Source organism: Conger conger, chromosome 5, assembly GCF_963514075.1.
Source record: "Conger conger chromosome 5, fConCon1.1, whole genome shotgun sequence".
Lineage (NCBI taxonomy): Eukaryota > Metazoa > Chordata > Actinopteri > Anguilliformes > Congridae > Conger > Conger conger.
The window spans coordinates 42,840,094-42,859,133 of record NC_083764.1 but is presented as its reverse complement, the minus strand read 5'-3'; the positions used below and the strand labels follow the sequence as shown (position 1 = coordinate 42,859,133).

The following is a 19,040-nucleotide window of genomic DNA, read 5'->3' as shown; positions in this document are numbered from 1 at the left end:
TGGGAATTAGCTGGTAGGATCACATGATGTGTGAATAGTTTTTAATATTCAGAAATGAAAAACACTTCAAGTTCATCAATTTCAAAATAAACCAAAAGGATACCTCTGCATACAACAGTCTCAAATGGAACCATTCTCTTGACAATTTTATTATAAACTTTTAATAAACACTCAAATAATCACCCTTCAAAATAAAACAAAAATAAAGTATGAAAAGAATAAATATTTTAAGCTACTTTGATTTAGTGAGACATCTAGACAACAGTTCGGTTTTGCATTCACACATTCCCGCCATTCATTTCTTTCTCCTCTTCCTGTAGCCTGCGCTCCCTCCACCCTCACTCTCATAGCCCTCCTCATCCTCTTCATCACTGTTACTGAACTCTGGCTGTTCCTCCTCCCGCATCTCTCTCTCCGTCAGCTTCCGGAAGACCTCAAACTCCTCTTGTGTTGCCAAGGCAACTTTGCTGAGGAAGGTAACCTCGGGAACGCTGAGGAAGTCCTTGAGTTTGGGGTTCACGATGCGTGTCTGGCCTTTCTTGTCTGGGGTCTGGTACAGGCCCCGCTTTTCCAGGAAGCCATGCCGGTACCTGACTTCTTCAAGGGGGACACGGAAGAGCCCAGACTTCACCATCTCTGACTGACCAAGGCCCATACGGAAATAAGCATACTACAGGGGGGAAACAAAAGGAGAAAGCATAGAGATGTGAATTCATATATGCATTTGAACCTTGGTCACAATTACCTGATCAGTAATGGTGCAGTCAGTATTCAATTGAGCACCAGATTTTTTTGCTTTAACCTTCATATTAAGTTTGGGGTCAATTTGACCACCTACAGTGGGGTGCAAAAAGTTGGGCATCCCTGGTTTGAATGTCTGTTACAACAAATCTCTATGTGATCAAAAGCAAACCTGAATGCAAAAACTCTAAATGGTACAGAGTTAAACATTTCTGCAAATTTTAAAGCAAGATTGCTTCTCATTGTCTTTTTTTACTGTTTATAAATTATAAAAATAAAAGGAAAAGAGCCCTGTGGAAAGGTTTGGGAACCCTTTGGATTATTCTTTGTTAAAGTTGATGACTAAGGCCCAGGCTCAGGTGATTTACTCGTTAGGTCTTCAATGAGTCAGGTGATTATAATTCCAGGGACTAACTTTTTATCCTGAAGTAACTCCATGCTTTCTAAAGTATCCAACTGCAGTGGCTGTTCTGTCTGGTGTTAACAAGCATGAGTTCCTCGAAACAGTTGTTCAAAGACTTCAGAATGAAGATGGTTAAGTTCCACCAAGAAGGAGAAAACTCTCAAAGTTTCAAACTACCACTATAAGAAACATTATTAGAAAATGGAAGATAAATGAACAGTTGAAGTCAAAGCAAGGTCTGAAAGACCAAGAAACATTTCAGATAGAATGGCCTGAGACCTGATGAGAAATGCTCAGAAGAACCCACACATCACTGCAATACAGCTGCAAACAATAGTAGCAAACACGAGTCCAGCTGTTCACAGAACAACAATACAACATACAAATATCTACATGGCAGAGTTGTCAGAAAGAACAACCAACACAAAATTAAGCATGGGAAGTATGCAAAAGAAAACACTGAGAACCCAGAAGCCTCTTGGAACAATGTGCTTTGGACTGACGAAACCAAACTTTAACTCTTGGCCCACCACCAAAGAAGGTATTTTTTGGAGAAAGAAGCCTTTGTAGAGAAGAACACCTTGCCATGTGTATCATGGAGGTGGATCCATTAAGCTTTGGGGTTGGGTGGCAGCTGGGGGCCCACTCTACCATTCAGAGGTCAGGATCGCTTCTGTTCACTTAAATATTACTATTACAAAAAAGGCTTTTTGACCACATTTATGCACACTACTGTATATTATTATATTTTGTGTTTATTTAAACTGTTGGGCTCAATTTGACCCCAAACGTAAAAGCAGTCATAAGATCTTAACATAATAAGAGGGTTAATGGGAGGGAACCATTCAGGAGGCAAAAAAAATCAATTTAGTGGCTGTAACAACTGCCTTGACACAGAAGGTTGAGAGTTCAATGCCCACCATAGCAATGATAATGTGTTAAACTTTAAATGTGTGTGGAATGAAAATGGACAAATTAAATGTGTGAATGCTATCCTACTTTACACCAAATTACACATGGACTGCAGATAACAGCCCAGCAATGGGCTCGCACTATGAATTTCCAAAATAAATAAACCACTTGGGATGCACAGTACCTATGAAATGACCACATTCTTCCCTCCACGTGGGCACCCACTATCTCACCTGGAACTTGTACTCCAGTCTGCCGGCGTCCTCCAGCACAACTGCAGGGGAGTCTCGCAGGACGTCTGTGATTTGCTGGGTTGTGAGGCGGCACTTTTCCCGGAGGAATCGTGATACTGCATTGACCCTCTTAATGGGCAGAGTGAGGAGCTGAGGGAGGTGTTTCACAACCCGCTGTAGGCTGCCTGCGGACAAGGACAGGTAAATAGCACAGGAAATAAACTCACGCATAATAGCATATTAGCAATTACCTTATAAAAATATATATATATAAAGCAGATTTCAACCACATTCCATTAATTCCTTACGGTTCCCATTACCTGACCCCTGTGAATGATGTAACTGCATGTGCCAGCATAGGACCTGAGTTACTACTCAGCACAGCTCTGGGTTGGACTAACAACCATACCGTGGAGGATGGCCTGAACATAATACCAAAGTACAGCCGTATACGTATTAGAGCAAGTCAGGTTTTGTACCTGAAAAACTAACTTCAAGTTACAAACCATTAACCCTGGGGTGTCAAAACTCTGCAGTGTCTGCTGGTATTTGGTGTGTTTCAGGCTAGAGTCCACGTACCTCATTCTCAAGGCCTTAATTGGCTGCTGACTGAAAGGAAACTACAAAAACCTGCAGACACTGCGGCCCTCCAGGACTGAAGTTTGACACCCCTGCATTAACCATAACACACTAGTACTTTTATGCTTTTAAAAATATATACACATCAGCCTCACCCTCCACCAGTCCTAGTTTGCGCAGGTTGTCCACTCGCTGTTGCAGCAGACCTCCCTTCACCCTATGGAGCTCCGGGCATTTGTCCAAGATATTCAGGATGCTAGAAGGGTTCAAGCCCAGCGCCACTAGTGCTGAGAGGACGGAGAGGTGCTGGGCTGCGTTGTCGGTGCAACTGCTTAAGCTTCGTCTGGCTAACTCTTCAACCTCCGCCTCGGTAAAGCCCATATCCACCAGAGTACTGAGCATTTCCTCCCGATCCGTACGCCGTTGTCTTGTTGAGTTTTGGTCATGCCCCAAGCAGAGGTTTCTAACGAGGCAAACTTTCGTTTGTTTATCACGTAGCATGAGATAACCTGGACTGTACCCACAGCCAACGTGACCACGCGCTGCTCTGAATGTCCATATAAGCACCTAAAATAAAATAAAAAGTATTACAGTGAAATTATCTTTTGTGATAAAAAATAGTACCTAAAATGTTTATTGTTTTGCGAGTTGGCTGGCTAGCAGATAAACAATTGCACACATGGCACGAAGTGAACAGCATAGCAAAATAACATGTAGCTCCCTGTATCGTATCAGCTATAAACATGTTAAACGTAAAAACAAATAGAGTAGCATTATGTAGCTTCGTTTGTGATTGCATCTATGCATACTAATGCTACGCATGTAGCTATGCACTGCTCGCTATTGGCTAGCATCAGGCTACGTATACATTTGTTAGATAACTCAAACTTTCAGTTATGATTTACGGCTACATACATCGGAATGAGAGATATTCTACCGTACTGTTTAAACAACGAAATCGTTGCAACTTTACAATATGTAACAATTACTGACCAACTTTCTGCATATTGGTGCAGCCATAACACGTCCGTCTGAATAACTATTCCCCGAATTCAATCAATTGAAGCTTTAGTTCCGTATTGAGTTTAACAGTTCCAATCTTTTATTAAGACAGCATTGAAATATTGAAATCCATGGTCGCAGTTTTCAAATGATTTCAAATGGAAAGAACACAGTTTTAAAAAAGAAAGTGTTATTTAGTGTTCAAAAAATAAGAGTACCATAAGCAGCACACGACAACGCAATATTGAATAATCTACAAAGCAAGTACATTGGCTGGACAATCACTGCGTGCTAAAATATCCGACAACAAATAATAACAAAGCCAAAAAATAAATAATGCATATCACATACAAGACTTTCATTTTTATTGACGTGTACATAAATATTAAAATACTTAAATACTCAAGCAATCACTAAAAGTGGAAAAAACTACCAAAGTCGTGTTTAACAAAACCTAAAACATTTTTTTGAGGCCCTCCATGTAATATTTGATATTATGCACATATTCACATTCAGTTTTCTTTAAGCTTGTATGTATAAACATGTATTAACAGACACTGTCCAAAACAGGGCTTAATAATGTATGCATTGAAATGTATGCTTGCATGTATGCATTGAAACGCATACAATAAAGATCAGTTGCGCTCAGACATTATTGACAGCTGTTATGAGCCAAGCATTTATCAATTTCCGGCACTGACGCCACATTCGCCTGGTCTCCAGACAACAGACAGAATCTTTACCTTGAAGAATCAAAGTCCTTGGACTAACAGTAACGGTCTCATTCAGGACTTTTCCAACGATTGTTAAGTAGGTATCCTCCGTGACTACAAATATAATTAAAAAGTAGCACACAAAATAAGCATCTGATAACCCCATTTGCTCCCTGACTAATCAGAGACAGTGGCATTGCTCACATAGCCATATGCAAATGGTGACAGAAACTAAAGCCTACAAAACAAAGATCCTGAGGTCCAATCAAAAAATATTTTGGTGCAGTCTTTGGTTGGGAGTTGTGTTAAGAGGACTAAATTAGTTCTGGTCTTTGATTTTCCAGTATAAACGTGAACAAGCATGTAACTGGGAAAGAGAACAAGTTAGTTTCATCAACATGAAGATGAACCGATTCAAGCAACTGAACCCACAAGATGGGACAAAATGTCTAGTGTGATTGGCAATTTAATGTCTTGAATTATTTTAATCCACAACCTAGCCTGGTTTCAAAGTGCAACATGAGGCCCACAGCTCATAAATACCTTCATGAAACTCAGGGGCAGTCAGATCAAAGCCTTATAGCATCTCAATGGTGAAAAATCACATGTATAGGCTAAAAAGAGAGAAAACAGTAAGTTTAAAAGGCCCATACCTGCTGACATACGCCCCCCCCCCCCTTTGTTTTTCTTCTACATTGTGTGGTAAGACTCTTGCGGGGGAATAAATGCTGTCAGTGAGAAAAGTCAGACATTTCCCACAGTAAAATGCAAGACTTTGGAAGCTGGTCAGTTGGTCATCAACAGGAAACCCAGATGCTGGTACTTTACTGCAAGTGTATGAAACTCTCAACAGTAAGCATCTCAGAAATATTGCAACATACTTCAAATCAGATTGCCTTGAATTGCTTTGGTAGGGGAAAACTTGGGGGACAACTGAAAAAATCAGCTGACTGCCCCAAGACTTGCGTTGAATTGCTCTGCAGCTATTGTGGCCCTCCAGGACCAGGATTGAGTAGCCCTGCAGGTATGACAGCCCTCCAGGGCTAGAGTTGAGCAGCCCTGCACACACCATAGCCCTCCAGGACAAGGACGGAGTAATCTTGCAGGTACTGTGACGCTACAAGGCCAGAGTTCAATTTCTCTACAGGCACTGTGGTCCTCCAGGACCCAGCATTGCAGTCATCACTCATCGGCTAGATACTTGAGGAGTTCTGTCTCCAAAGCAGCCATGGACCTCCTATCTTCCTCATCTTCATCCTCAACTGGAAGAGAGTCCTCAGACTGGCTCCGGTACTGCTCCGCATCGGGATACAGGCCATCCTCCTGTGAAGCCCCTTGGTCCGACCCGTGGAACAGAAGAGAATCTGAAATGCAGAAATTGCAGTGAAGATGGCTTGAACCTACACCTGTTTGGAAGGAAACAGCCAAACAGTTTGTATAGCCAAGCATGTGATACCCTCTGCTGGGACACAGGACCCCTGAACAAGAGGCATGGGCTCAAACCAAAACTGGGGACCTAATGCCGTTATGGTGTTTTAATACTTATGAAGATGTCCGGCACAAAAACATACTGCAGTGCAAGAGCATCTACACCGAAACATCCAGCTGTATATAGTCTGTTAATTCCTCCAAATAGCGCTGGATAATTACTTTTTTCTAAAAGTTCTAGTCTTTGTTCTAGAACTCTACTGCTTTCAGTGATTGTTACATCAAAGCCAGAGAGGGCCTGCACACCTTGGTAGAGTTTTTTTGCAGGTGCACCTTTTTTTGAGGTTAAACTTTTGTTACTCTGATGAAGGCCTAGTGGCGAAACGTCAGCACGTCTGCCAATAAAGTGGTGACTCTGTAAAGTAGCAGTGTTGCGCTTTTTCCAAAAGTGATTGTTACATCAACATCAGAATGTTCAGTTAAGAACATTCAAATCACATTTTTGCCATCTTACACCATAAAGGGTTAAAGCAGTAATAGGTGGCTCTCACTGTGACTGGTGGGTAACACCTCCTCCCAGCTGTAGTGCTGTAGGTTGATGGGCTGGCGGATCCAGGGAGCCTCCAGCACTGCCTCCAGGGTGCTCCTCAGCCCAGGCTCTGGCTGCAGCAAGCCAGACAAGAGCCCCTGCAGCTCTGCAGGAGGGAAGAGAAGAGATAACCGGAGAGAAGATTAGCGCTTCATCACTTCCCCAAGAAGCATATATGGTTTGTACTTCCATAGCCCCAACCCAGGGGTTGGGAAAACTGGTCCTGGAGAGCCACAGGGAGCACTGGCTTTCTGTGTTACTCAGCACTTAATTGATCAATGAAAGCAGTTGAACAGTTAACTAACATCACCTGGTTTCTTGGGTCTGAATCTAAAAGGTGAAAACAAAAACCAGCACACCCTGTGGCTCTCCTGGGCAGGGTTGCCATCTCCTACCGATATATTAATGTGATTTATTTATTCTGAAGAGTGCACATTCTTATGAGTGCACATGTACTGTGGAAACAGCTGGGCACTTACCAGAGGAGACTGGGAAGGGTGGACAGAGCTGTGCTTGCAGAGTCTCCTCCACCTCACAGAAAGGGTTTTCACTGAACAGCAGAGTGTACAGGAGCACGCCCAGGGACCACATCTCCAGCTCAGGACCTTCATACCTGCACAACACAATCAGGTGTCACAAAGCCCCCCCAAAGCATCTTATTGCTGATCTTCATCTGCTGAGATCAATGAAATTCACCTGGACCTGAATCAGAATTGCTCCATTTCCACGATCACTTCAATTCAGAGACAATCTGAAGTCAAAATCAAAACCGTATAATAACTTTGCTCTGAATGGACTTCTTATTCTTAAGGCTAATGAAGAAACCACTGCATCCATCTGTATGATGTAGCTGAATGTTAACAGCATTCGGACAGGGAGACAAGTCGTTGGAGGACACAGTACGTACGGGTTTCCCTGCAGCACCTCTGGGGAGCAGTACTCCAGCGTGCCGCAGAAGGTGTAGAACAGTTTGCCCGGCTCCAGCAGGGCGGCTGAGCCAAAGTCAATGAGCCTGACGTTGAAGCCTGTGTCGATGATGACGTTCTCATCCTTGATGTCCCTGTGAAGGATTCCTTTGCCTCTAAGGTAGGCCACCGCAGCCACCAGCTGGTGCACAAAGACATCATGCGTATTTATTTTCATTTATTGTGAAAGAGTAGCAAAAATGTCAGCCGTTCTGTCAATGGGCTCAGACAAGCCTGAAGTTCGTATGTGAGTGCAGAGGAGAGCCAAAATGGCGGCATAGCTCCTCCATCACTTGAAGCAGGAGAGTCCAAAGGCACCTACGTCCCTCACCTGTCTAAAGATGTAGCTGGCCAGCGGTTCGTCCAGGCGAGGCTGCCGCTCGATGAACTCAAACAGGTCCAGCCCTTCCCCGTGCCTCTCCATCACCATCTGGAAGAACTGTTCGTTCTCAAACACCTCCAACACCTGAAACCAGAAGGTTGTCACAGTTCTGATATTGGACACCCGTACCCCAATGACATTTGTCTTCCCGAAGTTTCTCTCCCACCTTAACGATGTTGGGGTGCTGGAGACGGGTCAGTATGGAGATCTCTTGGCTGACTCGGCCCATGTCGGGATCATCCACCCAGCAGTCTTTCACTATGCGGACCTTTTGGATGAACTTCACAACAACCTGACCAAACACAGCAGCAATCAAATGCGTATAGAATTACAACACTATACATCACCATTCCTCATTTCTAATACTGTATTTCACACTGTATTAATACTGTAAAGCCCAGTGTTATCTTGATACTGCACTTCCTCTTCTCACAAGTTTTACTGCAAGTCAGGTTAAAGAGGCGACACTAGATTCCTGATAGTTAAACTGCTCTCAGGAGAATCTTTGGTAAAATACAAAATGCTCAATAACCAGAATCATCGCTGTTACTGCCAAACCAACTTGAGCCAGAGGGACTGACCTGAGCGGTATATTCTAAGAATTAAAATGTGCACAAACATTTTAGATGGACCTGGACCTCAAGGATCTGGCTTGAACTCTAGTAGGCTGAAGATTCTCCACAAGGCTAAGCTCATTAGCACTACTAGCTTCAGTACTTTGCACTGATGCCGCTGTGTGTCCTTATGTTAAATGACTGATTTTAGGAGGCGTGTTACATACAGGAACGGTGTGGGTGCCAGCCTCACCTCCTTGCCGTCGGCGAGCCTGCGGGCCTTCCACACGAAGCCGAAGGCTCCCCTCCCCACAGCGCACAGCGGGCAGTACTCCTCCCCAAACTGGCCCTCGCAGGCCCGGGAGTGCTCCAGGTCCTGGGGGGAACGCAAGGCCTCGGCCCGCACCGCGTCCCTGATCACCTGCCGGAGAGGGACCGGGCGTGCCTTTCGTTAACCAGCGATACGCTCTATCCACCTCCCCCAGTACAGCAAAGCTGGAGAAGTGCACTCCTGGATGCTTTTCACCTACTCACAGATTCACTAGTTACCCCACCTGGTATTTTCCAGGTTAAATGACACACTATTGATTATATTTACACATGACCTGCCCTTGGAAAATACAAAAGTAAAGATCTACAAATGATAGAGGGAATTGAATAAATAAGTCAGGGGAAAAGTTAGGAACAATAGAAGGAATACACATGGTACAGCATTGACGGTAGATAGAATAGAATAGAAGGAATAGAATAGAATAGAAGGAATTAGCATTGACGTACTGGCACAACATCCACTTAGAAGACTGGAATACTAGGACATGGAGAAGCAAGCACACAGATGAATGATACGAGCGTTGGACACTCCATTTTGGATACCTGTTGAAAGTCTCTCTAATAATGATGAAATGCATTATTAAGACACATTTAAACTGTAGTAAGGTTGTAATACATTTGTAGAAAGGTGTGGTTGTGCCACTCACCTCCCCCAGACTCAGCCCAGATGTGTCCTGGAGAGAGTTGCTGTTGATCTCGGTGTCGGACTGAAGACCCACTGGCACCCCCTGCTGGGGTCCAATGTCGTTGCACTTCATCCACACACAGGAGAGGGGCTGACCGTCAGGAAGCTGGGTTTTCTGAATCTCCAACAGCACATCTAAGTATCAAGTGATGTCAATATGGTAAGTGTGCACTTCTGAATTAAGCTTGAAATATTTTGACCACTAAACAGACATAGGGTTGCATTAATGCTCTCTAAGGCACAACATACATACTGTACAAGAGATGAGTCTTGTTTCTAGATAATATATCAGCCTGCGCTTTCAGCAGAAGGCACCGTAAGGTGTCTGCGATCGCGAACTCAACCACCCCCACCTTTCGATCTTTAGAAATTTTTTGCAATTTAACTTTAAGACTATGATCCCTGGGAGGCCTTTCATCAAAGCCAGATGGATGAAAATGGATCAAAACCATGGTTTAAGAAAACTGCGTGTGATTCATACACAGGGAGCATTTTCATGTCTGCAGCTGCCATTATGAGGTAGTTAATTTTCAAACGGGCTTAAAAGATTAGAATCACAGTAGTGAGCTAGAGGAAATAAATGCTACATACTGAGTCTGGATCCATCTCTATGGTAGCAGTTCCCCAGGTAGCGCCCTTCCAGGATCTCCCCCTTCATGGTGGACGGCCCTAGGGTTTTCAGCGGCTGCTTCTTCGGGGTGGAGGTGGTTGGGGTGTCTGCCTGTGTGCAGGACCTCCAGACCTCCACTATCTGTCCCCCCCGTTCACACCCAGGGCTTCCGCAGGACGCGTCCGAACAGCGACCCCGCTCCGCTTCCAAAGAGGCGTTTCCGTCCCCCCCCCCCTCCGGGGGCCCCGTGGTTCGCTCAGCGTTGACCTCTCCCTCCAGGTCGGACTCTACCACGTACGGGGAGGGGGTGCGCAGCAGCTCGGCCGTGTCGCAGGACGCCTGGGACAGGAGCTCCAGGCTGCCGCTGAGCTCCAGGTCTCGCAGGGCTCTGGTGATCAGGAGTCCGTCCGAGCACACGTCCAGGAAGCAGCTGCCGGAGTCGGAGGGCGGGAAGGGGTCGCGGGCGGGGCGAACGTCCTCCGCACGCTCAGCCCCGGAGCCCCCGGCCCACTTCTCGCTGAACCCGGAGGACGAGTGGCTCCCGATCGAGATGACCTCGAAGCTGGAGTCCTGCGAGTCTTTGCGCCCGGAGCACATGCAGTCCAGCAGGGGGCGATCTCTGCTGTCAGCTGGGTCAGGAGGGGCAGGGCGAGCATCGGGCCCTGGGAGGAGCTTGTGCACGGGGCAGGAGGAGGACAGACAGGGCGTGTCCTGAGTCAGCAGGAGCGCACCCGCACACCCACTGCTGGTTGGGCCCACCAGGGCAGCCTGCTCCATCGACTCTGCGGTGCCAACCTGCCTGTAGGGCAAGCAATACACTCTCAATCTCAACTAAACTATAAATATACACTCAGACCACTCTCTATTAGGTAGACCTGTACACCAGCATGTTAATGCAAATATTTAATCAGCCAATCATGTGGCAGCAACTAAAATAAAATAAAAGCATGCAGACGTGGTCAAGAGGTTCAGCTGTTTTCAGAAATGTCAGAATGGGGAAGAAATATTATTAGGTGACTTTGACTGTAGAATGATTGTTTGCCAGACAGGGTGTTTTGATTATCTCAGAAACTGCTGATCTCCTGGGTTTTTCCTCACACACAACCTCCTGAGAGAATGGTGCGAAAAACAAAAAACATCCAGTGATCAACAGTTCTGTGGGCAGAAATGCGTTGTTAATGAAAGAGGTCAGAGGAGAAGGGCCAGACTGGTTGAAGCTGACAGGAAGGTGACAGAAACACAAATAAGCATGTATTATAATAGTATTATGAAGAAGAGCATCTCTGAACACACAACACATCAAACCTCCAAGTGGATAGGCTACAGCAGTAGAAGACTTAAGTCTAAAATACCGAATAAAGTGCTCACTGAGTGTATATCTATATGCTTTCTTGGCAAACAGAATAAACGTGTTTTCATATTATCACTTCATACAGGATTGTAACAAAAGAGGAATTCAGGTTAATACTTGTGCAAGAGCGCTACAAACTGCCTCAACTGGGAATCGAACCCTAAATATTGTAATTTGAGTTCCTTGACCACCAGAGCATATTGCTTTACATGAAGCCCCGAATGTAATGTACACACTCCATGCTCAACACAAAGGGTCCTGTGAGTGCTTGATGCACATAGGGAAATATACATACCACCCATCTACACTATCACTGTGTGCAGTACCATCTGTTCCATTAGGTGGCAGTGCTAATTTTCTTTTCTTTATTAAAAGTGCCATTACTCTTGCCTGGGGATGATGCACTAAGTATTACGTAGAAAACCAATTATTTTCTTGGAAATCCATTTCCGTATCTGAGTACTTATAGCATTTGACTTTCCCTAAAACCTGAAACAAGGTGCCAGGGGTACTTACCCATCTAACGGGGTGGAGGTGACAGTAGGCGAGGACAGTGTGGATGGGGCGCTGCCCTGGTTCTCCAGCCTGTCGCTGGTCCCGGTAAAGATGCTCTCTTTCCCAGAGACCTTCCTCTGGGTCTCCTGCTGAACCATGGCCATGTCACCGGCCAGCACTGTGCTAGGACCTGCACAACAAGCAAGAAAAAAAACCTTTAAAACCCAACCAATTCAACTATTTACAGCCATGAAGCAAAGGGACATTTCAGTGTGGAGGAATAACACCTGATGTATTGAAACAGTGCTGTTTTAGCAATAGTGTTGAGACACACTCATTTGACTCATTTGGATAGTAGATTTAGTTTGTTTAATCAAAGAAACTGTGACTCATTTGGCCTATTGTATCAGTGATAATACAGTAGTTTAGTAACAGCATATGAAGTTTCCATTGTGCTGTAAATGACTCCATCTGACGTATGCTTTAGAGTTGGACCCACCTTGCAGCTTCCCCTCCAATGACACGGGCAGGCTGGAATGACTGGACATGCTTCCAGGCTGGTTAGCACTAGCAGAACACCTACAGTGATCTGAATGAACAGAGTGAGGAGTCCATCAATGAGCACCTCATATTCCACACTGTAACACCACCAGCCCTTCTTCACCAATGAGCCTTAAGCATGTTATTGTCCTCTAACAACACCTCCCCTGACACCCCGGGCTTTACCTGTGCAGCTGCTGGAAGAGCTGACGCAGCTGGCATGGAAGAGGAGACGTCCCTGTGAAGGGGAGCCGACTCTGAGCTCGTCCTCCAGGTGCTGAAGCTGGGGGCTTGAAGTCTCCTCCACCGCACACAGACTCTCGTAGAACCCTGGCATCAGGAAGGTGACGTTCTACCGACACAACGGAGCAGTGATGTGCGTCTACGCTGTAATTTGAACATTCTGATACCTAGCATGTTTGGAATGGCTACACCTAAGCTTTTGTCAGTTTTGAATGTTTACACCTTAGCTTTTGTCAGTTTGTAATGGCAACATCTTAGCATTTGTCAGTTTGGAATAGTTACACCTTAGCTTGTGTCAGTTTCGAATGTTTACACCTTAGCTTTTGTCAGTTTGTAATGGCAGCATCTTAGCTTTTGTCATTTTGGAATGGCTATACCTAAGCTTTTGTTAGATTTGATTGAACATTTAAACCTTAGCTTTTGTCAAGTTTGTAAAGGCAACATCTTAGCTTTTGTGAGTTTGGAATAATTACACCCTAGCGCTTGTGCTTAAGCCTGTCTTTTAAGTGAACTTGGATACCTTCCCTTGTAGCTCAGACTTCTTGTACCCAAAATGCACGGCGGCAAAGCCGTCAGTGATGCTGCGGACGGAGCCGGTGTGATCCAGCGTGAGAAGACCGCTGAGGGCTGTGAAGACCCAGATGGTCCCAGAGAACACCAAACCTGTGCTTGGGGATGGGTGGCAGCTGTCCTCTGGGCACCCTCAAAACCAGAGACAGACAGAAACACAAGCACAATTCATTCAGACCTGAGTTCAAAAGCACTTCTCCTGAAATGCATTCTTACCGCTGCCTTTCCTTTGAAAATGGCCAATTTACAATGCATCAGTCTAATCTATTCCATATCTGATTCATACAGATAGGTCATTTACAAAGAAAAGCAGATTACATGACCATAATAAAGGACTAACCCACTTTAACAGCCATAAGCAAGCAAATAAAAGGCATTTAATATCTTAGATTTATATCTTGTTTCATATGCGATTTCACAACTGTATAATCTGTGAATCAGCGGCTACATTTATACATTATACAAATGTATTTTAATATAAGTACACTGGAATATTTGTATTTAAATATCCCTATGTGACGCTCCTTCAGATTAGACTACAGTAACATCATGGTCATCTTATCAGTTTGTTGAAGGAAGTCCATGTAGCAACAGTTTTTTTTTTTTTTACCGTTCCTTAATATGCATTTGCTACTTTTACTTTCTCGTAAACTTTTCTAACAAATGTTACATTGTTTCGAGAAATATGTTCATCTTGTCAAGCAAACTTGTTTACATGGACAATTTGTTTGCAGCCCCATGTCTCCCAGTGTAAAACAGCATACCAGCCCATCTTGTGGGCCACAGGTGCAGTGTCTAAACCAGCAGAACGCCTAATTTCCCAGTGGATCCCAGCAAACGTTGCTGCTGCTGCTTACCGGGTGACTTCTGGGGGGAATCCTCTGGGTGTGATAGAGTCGCTGACTTGCATAAGCTGGAGGACACGGGCGCAACCTCCGCTCTCTCCGGCTTAACCCCACCGGACTGGTCCTTCAACCAGGATTTGCCACAATCCACCGCAGCCTTCAGCTTGATACAGAGTGGAAAGGTGGTGCCGTCCTTGCTCGTACCAGAGACTCGCTGGATTCTAAGTGTCTGCCAGGAGAGAAGGATAAAACAAGCAAAGTGATAAAGTTTTGTATGCTAACCCAACGATCGAATCTAGCTAGGGCAAAGGTATCTGCGTGCTTTTACTTCTGATGTTGCCGAAAAGAAGTTAGTAAGGTTAAATAATTACGACCGCTATGTGGAGAGACTAGATCAGCCAATAAATAACTTAAGTTACAAAGTCAGTAGTACCACTCTGACTTCCGCTTTATACCGGTACAGGCTGACCAAGAATCTCCACAATAGTGCAATTATTAAAGGGTATTACAATCTGTCTGCCTTACAGATTAATCAAGGAAACACATCTCCTTAAGAGAATGCAAATAAATATATAAAGCCATAAAAATATGAATGCATAAAATGATGCATGAAATCTTGCAGGGAGAATGGCTTTCAATTCACAAAGACTGGTCTCTGCGGTTGTTCTTAGCATCAGGGGCAAGATGAGCATGTAGACACAGTGTCGTGTAAAACATCAGGTTGTGTTCTTTCCACAAATGTATGTACATGCAGGGTATGTACAGGCGTGGTATCTAACCTTGGGCAAAGTCCTCTGGTGAGGTGGGAGGCAGAGGGATGGAATGAGCTCCCTAACTGACAGCCCCGCCACCTCGTCAGCACTCTGGTGGCCATGGAGATGAGCAAAGGTTGGGTCACAGCTTAGGATCCTCCCCTGAAATGACAAAGAACTGGTTGAATCACAAAGAACAGCAAAAAATGAACATTGGCCTTACATTACCCTCTCTACCATGGACTTCCCTGGCTGCTCACTATGAAAACCGCCATTCCATCTAAGTGATTAGGCCAAATTGAATCTTTCATTAAACATATTTTATTTTCTTCTTTTTCGAAATAAAACCTATAATATTTGTGAGCATTCCAAGTACTCTTTGAACTGCTACAGTGCAACAAATCTTTATGCTACATGGAAGACCTACATCTTGCAAAAAAGACACACAGGCAGTGATTCTTTCCACTCGTTCCATCACAACTAGACAGCGGCGTCCCTCTGGGGTCAGTCTTCTGGTCCATACTGAAACTGGTACCTCGGTGCCAGACTTTCTCACTGCCTCAACCTACGCACACAGAGAGGGACACTGTTTCCAAGATACAATCAAACTGGCCAAGACACACTTGGTGTAGTAACCACTTATTTATCAGAAGCTGTCCGTTAAAAAGAACAAACACACGACATTTCAGCATTTTCCTTCCTCAGTGCAGACACCAAACACATGGGTCTAGGGATTCTTTAATTGCAAGCATTATTCCAGGTGCCATGACATTGGCTCGCCCAGTGTGTTGTGACTTCAATGACCCACATATTCACAATTACGCATTCCAAATGTTCTCACAACAGACAGCCTTTAGGGACTACCTGTTGAATCACTATTACTGAATTTAGTGAAATAAAACTATGATCTAATATCATCGCAGATTAATTCCAAGACCACTTCTTAATTCCAGCATCTCTCATAACCAAGAACAATATAAAGCAGTAGATAATTCTATACACTTGACTTGAAACTTTCAAAAGAACATGTTGAATGTCTCAAGAGTTTGGTGCATTTAAAAATTGTTCAATTTCAAACAAGGAATGATGCAGACAGTTTAGCCTGCAAGTTCTGATTATATACATTTTTTAAAAGATATCAATAACTTCTTACCACTTTTCCTGACACAATAGTCATACTTCCATCATCCTCGATAATCTCCTCTCCCAAGGCTTCCTCCATAATTTGACTGGTTTTCTTTAGGAAGCCAGACAGCTTTAACCCAACCAGATCATTGCTGTTGCATTCAAACAACTTGCAAGCCTGGTCATTAGCAACCAATATCTGTAAAATATGCAAAATTTGAGGAACAAAACCATTCATTTCCCTGTCCAAAAACATAAAGAATCAATGTAAATGGTCAGTGCTCTCAGAGACTATTTAATTGAATGGTGTCAGAATGGTGTCGGAATTACAAACAATCCCCCCCCCCCCCCCCAATAGCCCCAATACTGCACATCCTACATCTGCCTCTACAGCACTCTCTGACTGGATGAGAATATTTAATATGCGTTCAACCAAAAAATATATATATAATACCTCCATAGTATTAGAATCAACAGTGAGGATTGCTTTACTGGGACCGGGGATTGCAGGGGGCCTGGACTGGTTGAGGTCTCCAGTGGCCAGCTGAGCAAGAAAAGAAGTGGACACGGCGCAGCAGTCTAAGAAAGAGCAGGATGGAGCCTTTGGAAGAATAAAACTGTTCAAGTGAAGGTTCTCTGCTGCTACAGAACTGCAGCTGTAACCTATGGAGGGGGAAAATAAAAGGAAAAGTGAGGCAAGTACAAGACTAAAACGAGAGGGAAGAGTAATGGGAGTAATGCCAATAATGGGAAGAGCATTCCTCATTTTATGTTTTTTTTATTTTTTTATTTATGAAATGAAATCTGCCATTTTTTTAAATTGCTTTGAATGTGGTGTAGCTACCAGAATAAAAAAAAATATCTAAGACATGGGTTCCTAAACTATGGGTCAGGACCCCATGTTGGGTTGCTCGATTTTGGGATGGGAAATATGTGACTCTAGGCCACTACATGTTTAACATTACAACAACCCAACTATAATAAAGCAATGATGCAGGAGAGGTTGCAGAATATTTCTAGTACAGCCGTGGCTAAAGGGTGTTGTTAGGCACAAGATGTGTGTGGGTGGGGTGTTGGGGTTGTGTAAGTTTGGGAACATTAATTTGGGGTTACATCAGTAAAATGTTCGGGAAACCCTGATCTAAGACCACAGCCTAAGTCAGACTTTAGGTTCTCTTATTAAATAGAAAGTCCGGAATGTGCCAGACAATAGCATTCCCCTTCCTTTTTCCCCTCACTAAACACATAGTGTTTTCAATTACCTGAATAGAACAGTTTCAGGGGAACTATCAAAAGTATGTGCTCAGGTGTATTTTTATCTTGTTTAGTCTAATCAACTAAACACTTTGGATAAAAGCGTCAGATAAATAACAAATGTTGTTGTTGGTCCCTGTACAACAGTCTGACTTAATTCCCTGACCTGAAGGTTCGTGGAGAGGCCAGCGCTGCAGAGCCGTGGCCTTCTTTGGCGAAGGCCTCCTTGCACAAGGGTAGGACTTGTTCAGGTCGAAAGAGTCGCCATGGAGCTGGTCCGAAGTCCCGCAAATGGGGGTCCAACAACTATGCCCTTTAGCGTGCATGTCGGATACGTATTCAGCAGAACGGCTGAGGGCTGGAAGTGACATTGCAGATGATCTTACAGTTCCTTAGCCGCTATGTGGACAAGAAAGGGCATGCCATCAACATTTAACTTGCCGCAGTCACCAGTCTCACTTGAAAACCTTACCCTTTCCCTTAAGTGTCACTGGGGAAACCTAACTTTTACAATCCCGTCTATGTGACTTTTGGTTTCCAGACACGTAGCTAGCTAGCTAGCTAGGAAAAAACATTACAATTTCAAGTCCCATATGTGATGATGGCCGGTAAATGATATTGATAGCTCGAATTGCATGAAATAACGTCACAGCATTTGGTTTTCTCTGCCGAAATAAAACAGCTCAAGCTAGCATTTGAAACCGCTGGTTGACCAATTCATACCAGGTCTCAGCTCGACATGGTTTAGCTGGTTGACAAGTTCAGACCAGCTCCCAGCTTGACATGGTTTGACCTGCTCAAGCTATGTTTTGAAACAGCTGGTAGACCAGTTAACTTACCAGCTCAGACAAGCTACCAGTACCAGCAGTAGCTGGTTGACCTACTCATACCCAGCTAGACCAGATTGGTCATACCTAACGTACCTGGCGTTAAATATATTTTTTAGACATAACAGTTACCTCTAATTTAGCCGTGTAAAATCTACTTAGTCTGTTACGTTTACTAAGCTAAGTTAGCTAGCTAGCCATCATGTAATTTACTTGCGATTTAGTTTTCTAGCCAATCTCTCAGAAAAGAAACCTTATAGTTAACCTTAAAGTTTGCCGTGACGATGTATAGAAAATATCACTAATGTTACATAATGATAGATAATGCCAATTAGCTAGCTAGCTAACAGTTCATTGTTATGAATGCCAATGTTTTACTTAGCATTTTAGCTAGATTGTGAAGTTTCACTTTGTTTTAGCTACTTACTTAGCGATCACGTCAGTTTAGTAATGTTAGCTAGCAAATTAACATTATAGCTAGCTAAGCTAACATTATACAAAAACTTTAGCCAGTTACCTAGTTGAAACATTGTGTTCGTTTTTCTTCCAGAATCCAATTTCAAATTGCGCTGAAGATTTCCTAACGCGGGAGCGCTTCAGGGGAAATTTGTCGACATACACGAATGAGAGAGCTGTTCTCGAAACTGACAGATAGCGGACCCAATTATATTTTCGAAGGGAGGAGTTGACGCTTTGTTTACGGGATGGCTCGTTAGGCCGTTTCTAAGGGAACGGAGACCGGGTTGGACCAGCCAAAACACTTCTATGGAAAAGCACCATAGTAAAAATCTGTAAATGATCAAGCTCCTGGAAATGAGTGGACTAAAACCAATATAGCAATTGTAACTTTGTATTTTTGCTAGTTTTTTAACCGTACAGCTAACCAATAGACTGTACTTTTGCAATGTATGT

General features: G+C 43.9%; 2 protein-coding genes across 4 annotated transcripts; both read right to left on the bottom strand.

The window, feature by feature from the left end:
- Window positions 1-83: 83 nt before the first annotated feature.
- mterf4 (mitochondrial transcription termination factor 4) lies at window positions 84-3,946 on the bottom strand. The gene is made up of 4 exons (XM_061241076.1): window positions 3,862-3,946; window positions 3,024-3,435; window positions 2,290-2,474; window positions 84-670 (listed from the first exon to the last, which is right to left on the bottom strand). Exons 1-4 carry the CDS (start codon window positions 3,886-3,888, stop codon window positions 296-298), a joined length of 999 nt encoding a protein of 332 aa, XP_061097060.1. The 5' UTR covers window positions 3,889-3,946; the 3' UTR covers window positions 84-295.
- A 6-nt stretch (window positions 3,947-3,952) lies between these two features.
- pask (PAS domain containing serine/threonine kinase) lies at window positions 3,953-18,761 on the bottom strand. Of its 3 annotated transcripts, none has more exons than XM_061241073.1 (20): window positions 18,646-18,761; window positions 17,468-17,700; window positions 16,502-16,710; window positions 16,076-16,246; window positions 15,350-15,487; window positions 14,950-15,084; window positions 14,183-14,399; window positions 13,276-13,457; window positions 12,699-12,864; window positions 12,472-12,561; window positions 11,994-12,162; window positions 10,108-10,925; window positions 9,479-9,651; window positions 8,755-8,922; window positions 8,114-8,239; window positions 7,897-8,031; window positions 7,508-7,707; window positions 7,080-7,213; window positions 6,563-6,706; window positions 3,953-5,947 (listed from the first exon to the last, which is right to left on the bottom strand). In XM_061241073.1, the coding sequence occupies exons 2-20, from the start codon at window positions 17,670-17,672 to the stop codon at window positions 5,766-5,768; spliced, it is 3,762 nt and encodes a 1,253-aa protein (XP_061097057.1). In that variant the 5' UTR covers window positions 17,673-17,700; window positions 18,646-18,761; the 3' UTR covers window positions 3,953-5,765. The 3 variants fall into 3 exon arrangements, with proteins under 3 accessions (XP_061097057.1, XP_061097059.1, XP_061097058.1); XM_061241075.1 differs by having other exon boundaries at window positions 13,276-13,448; XM_061241074.1 differs by having other exon boundaries at window positions 17,468-17,659; window positions 18,646-18,686.
- Between the last annotated feature and the right edge of the window lie 279 nt (window positions 18,762-19,040).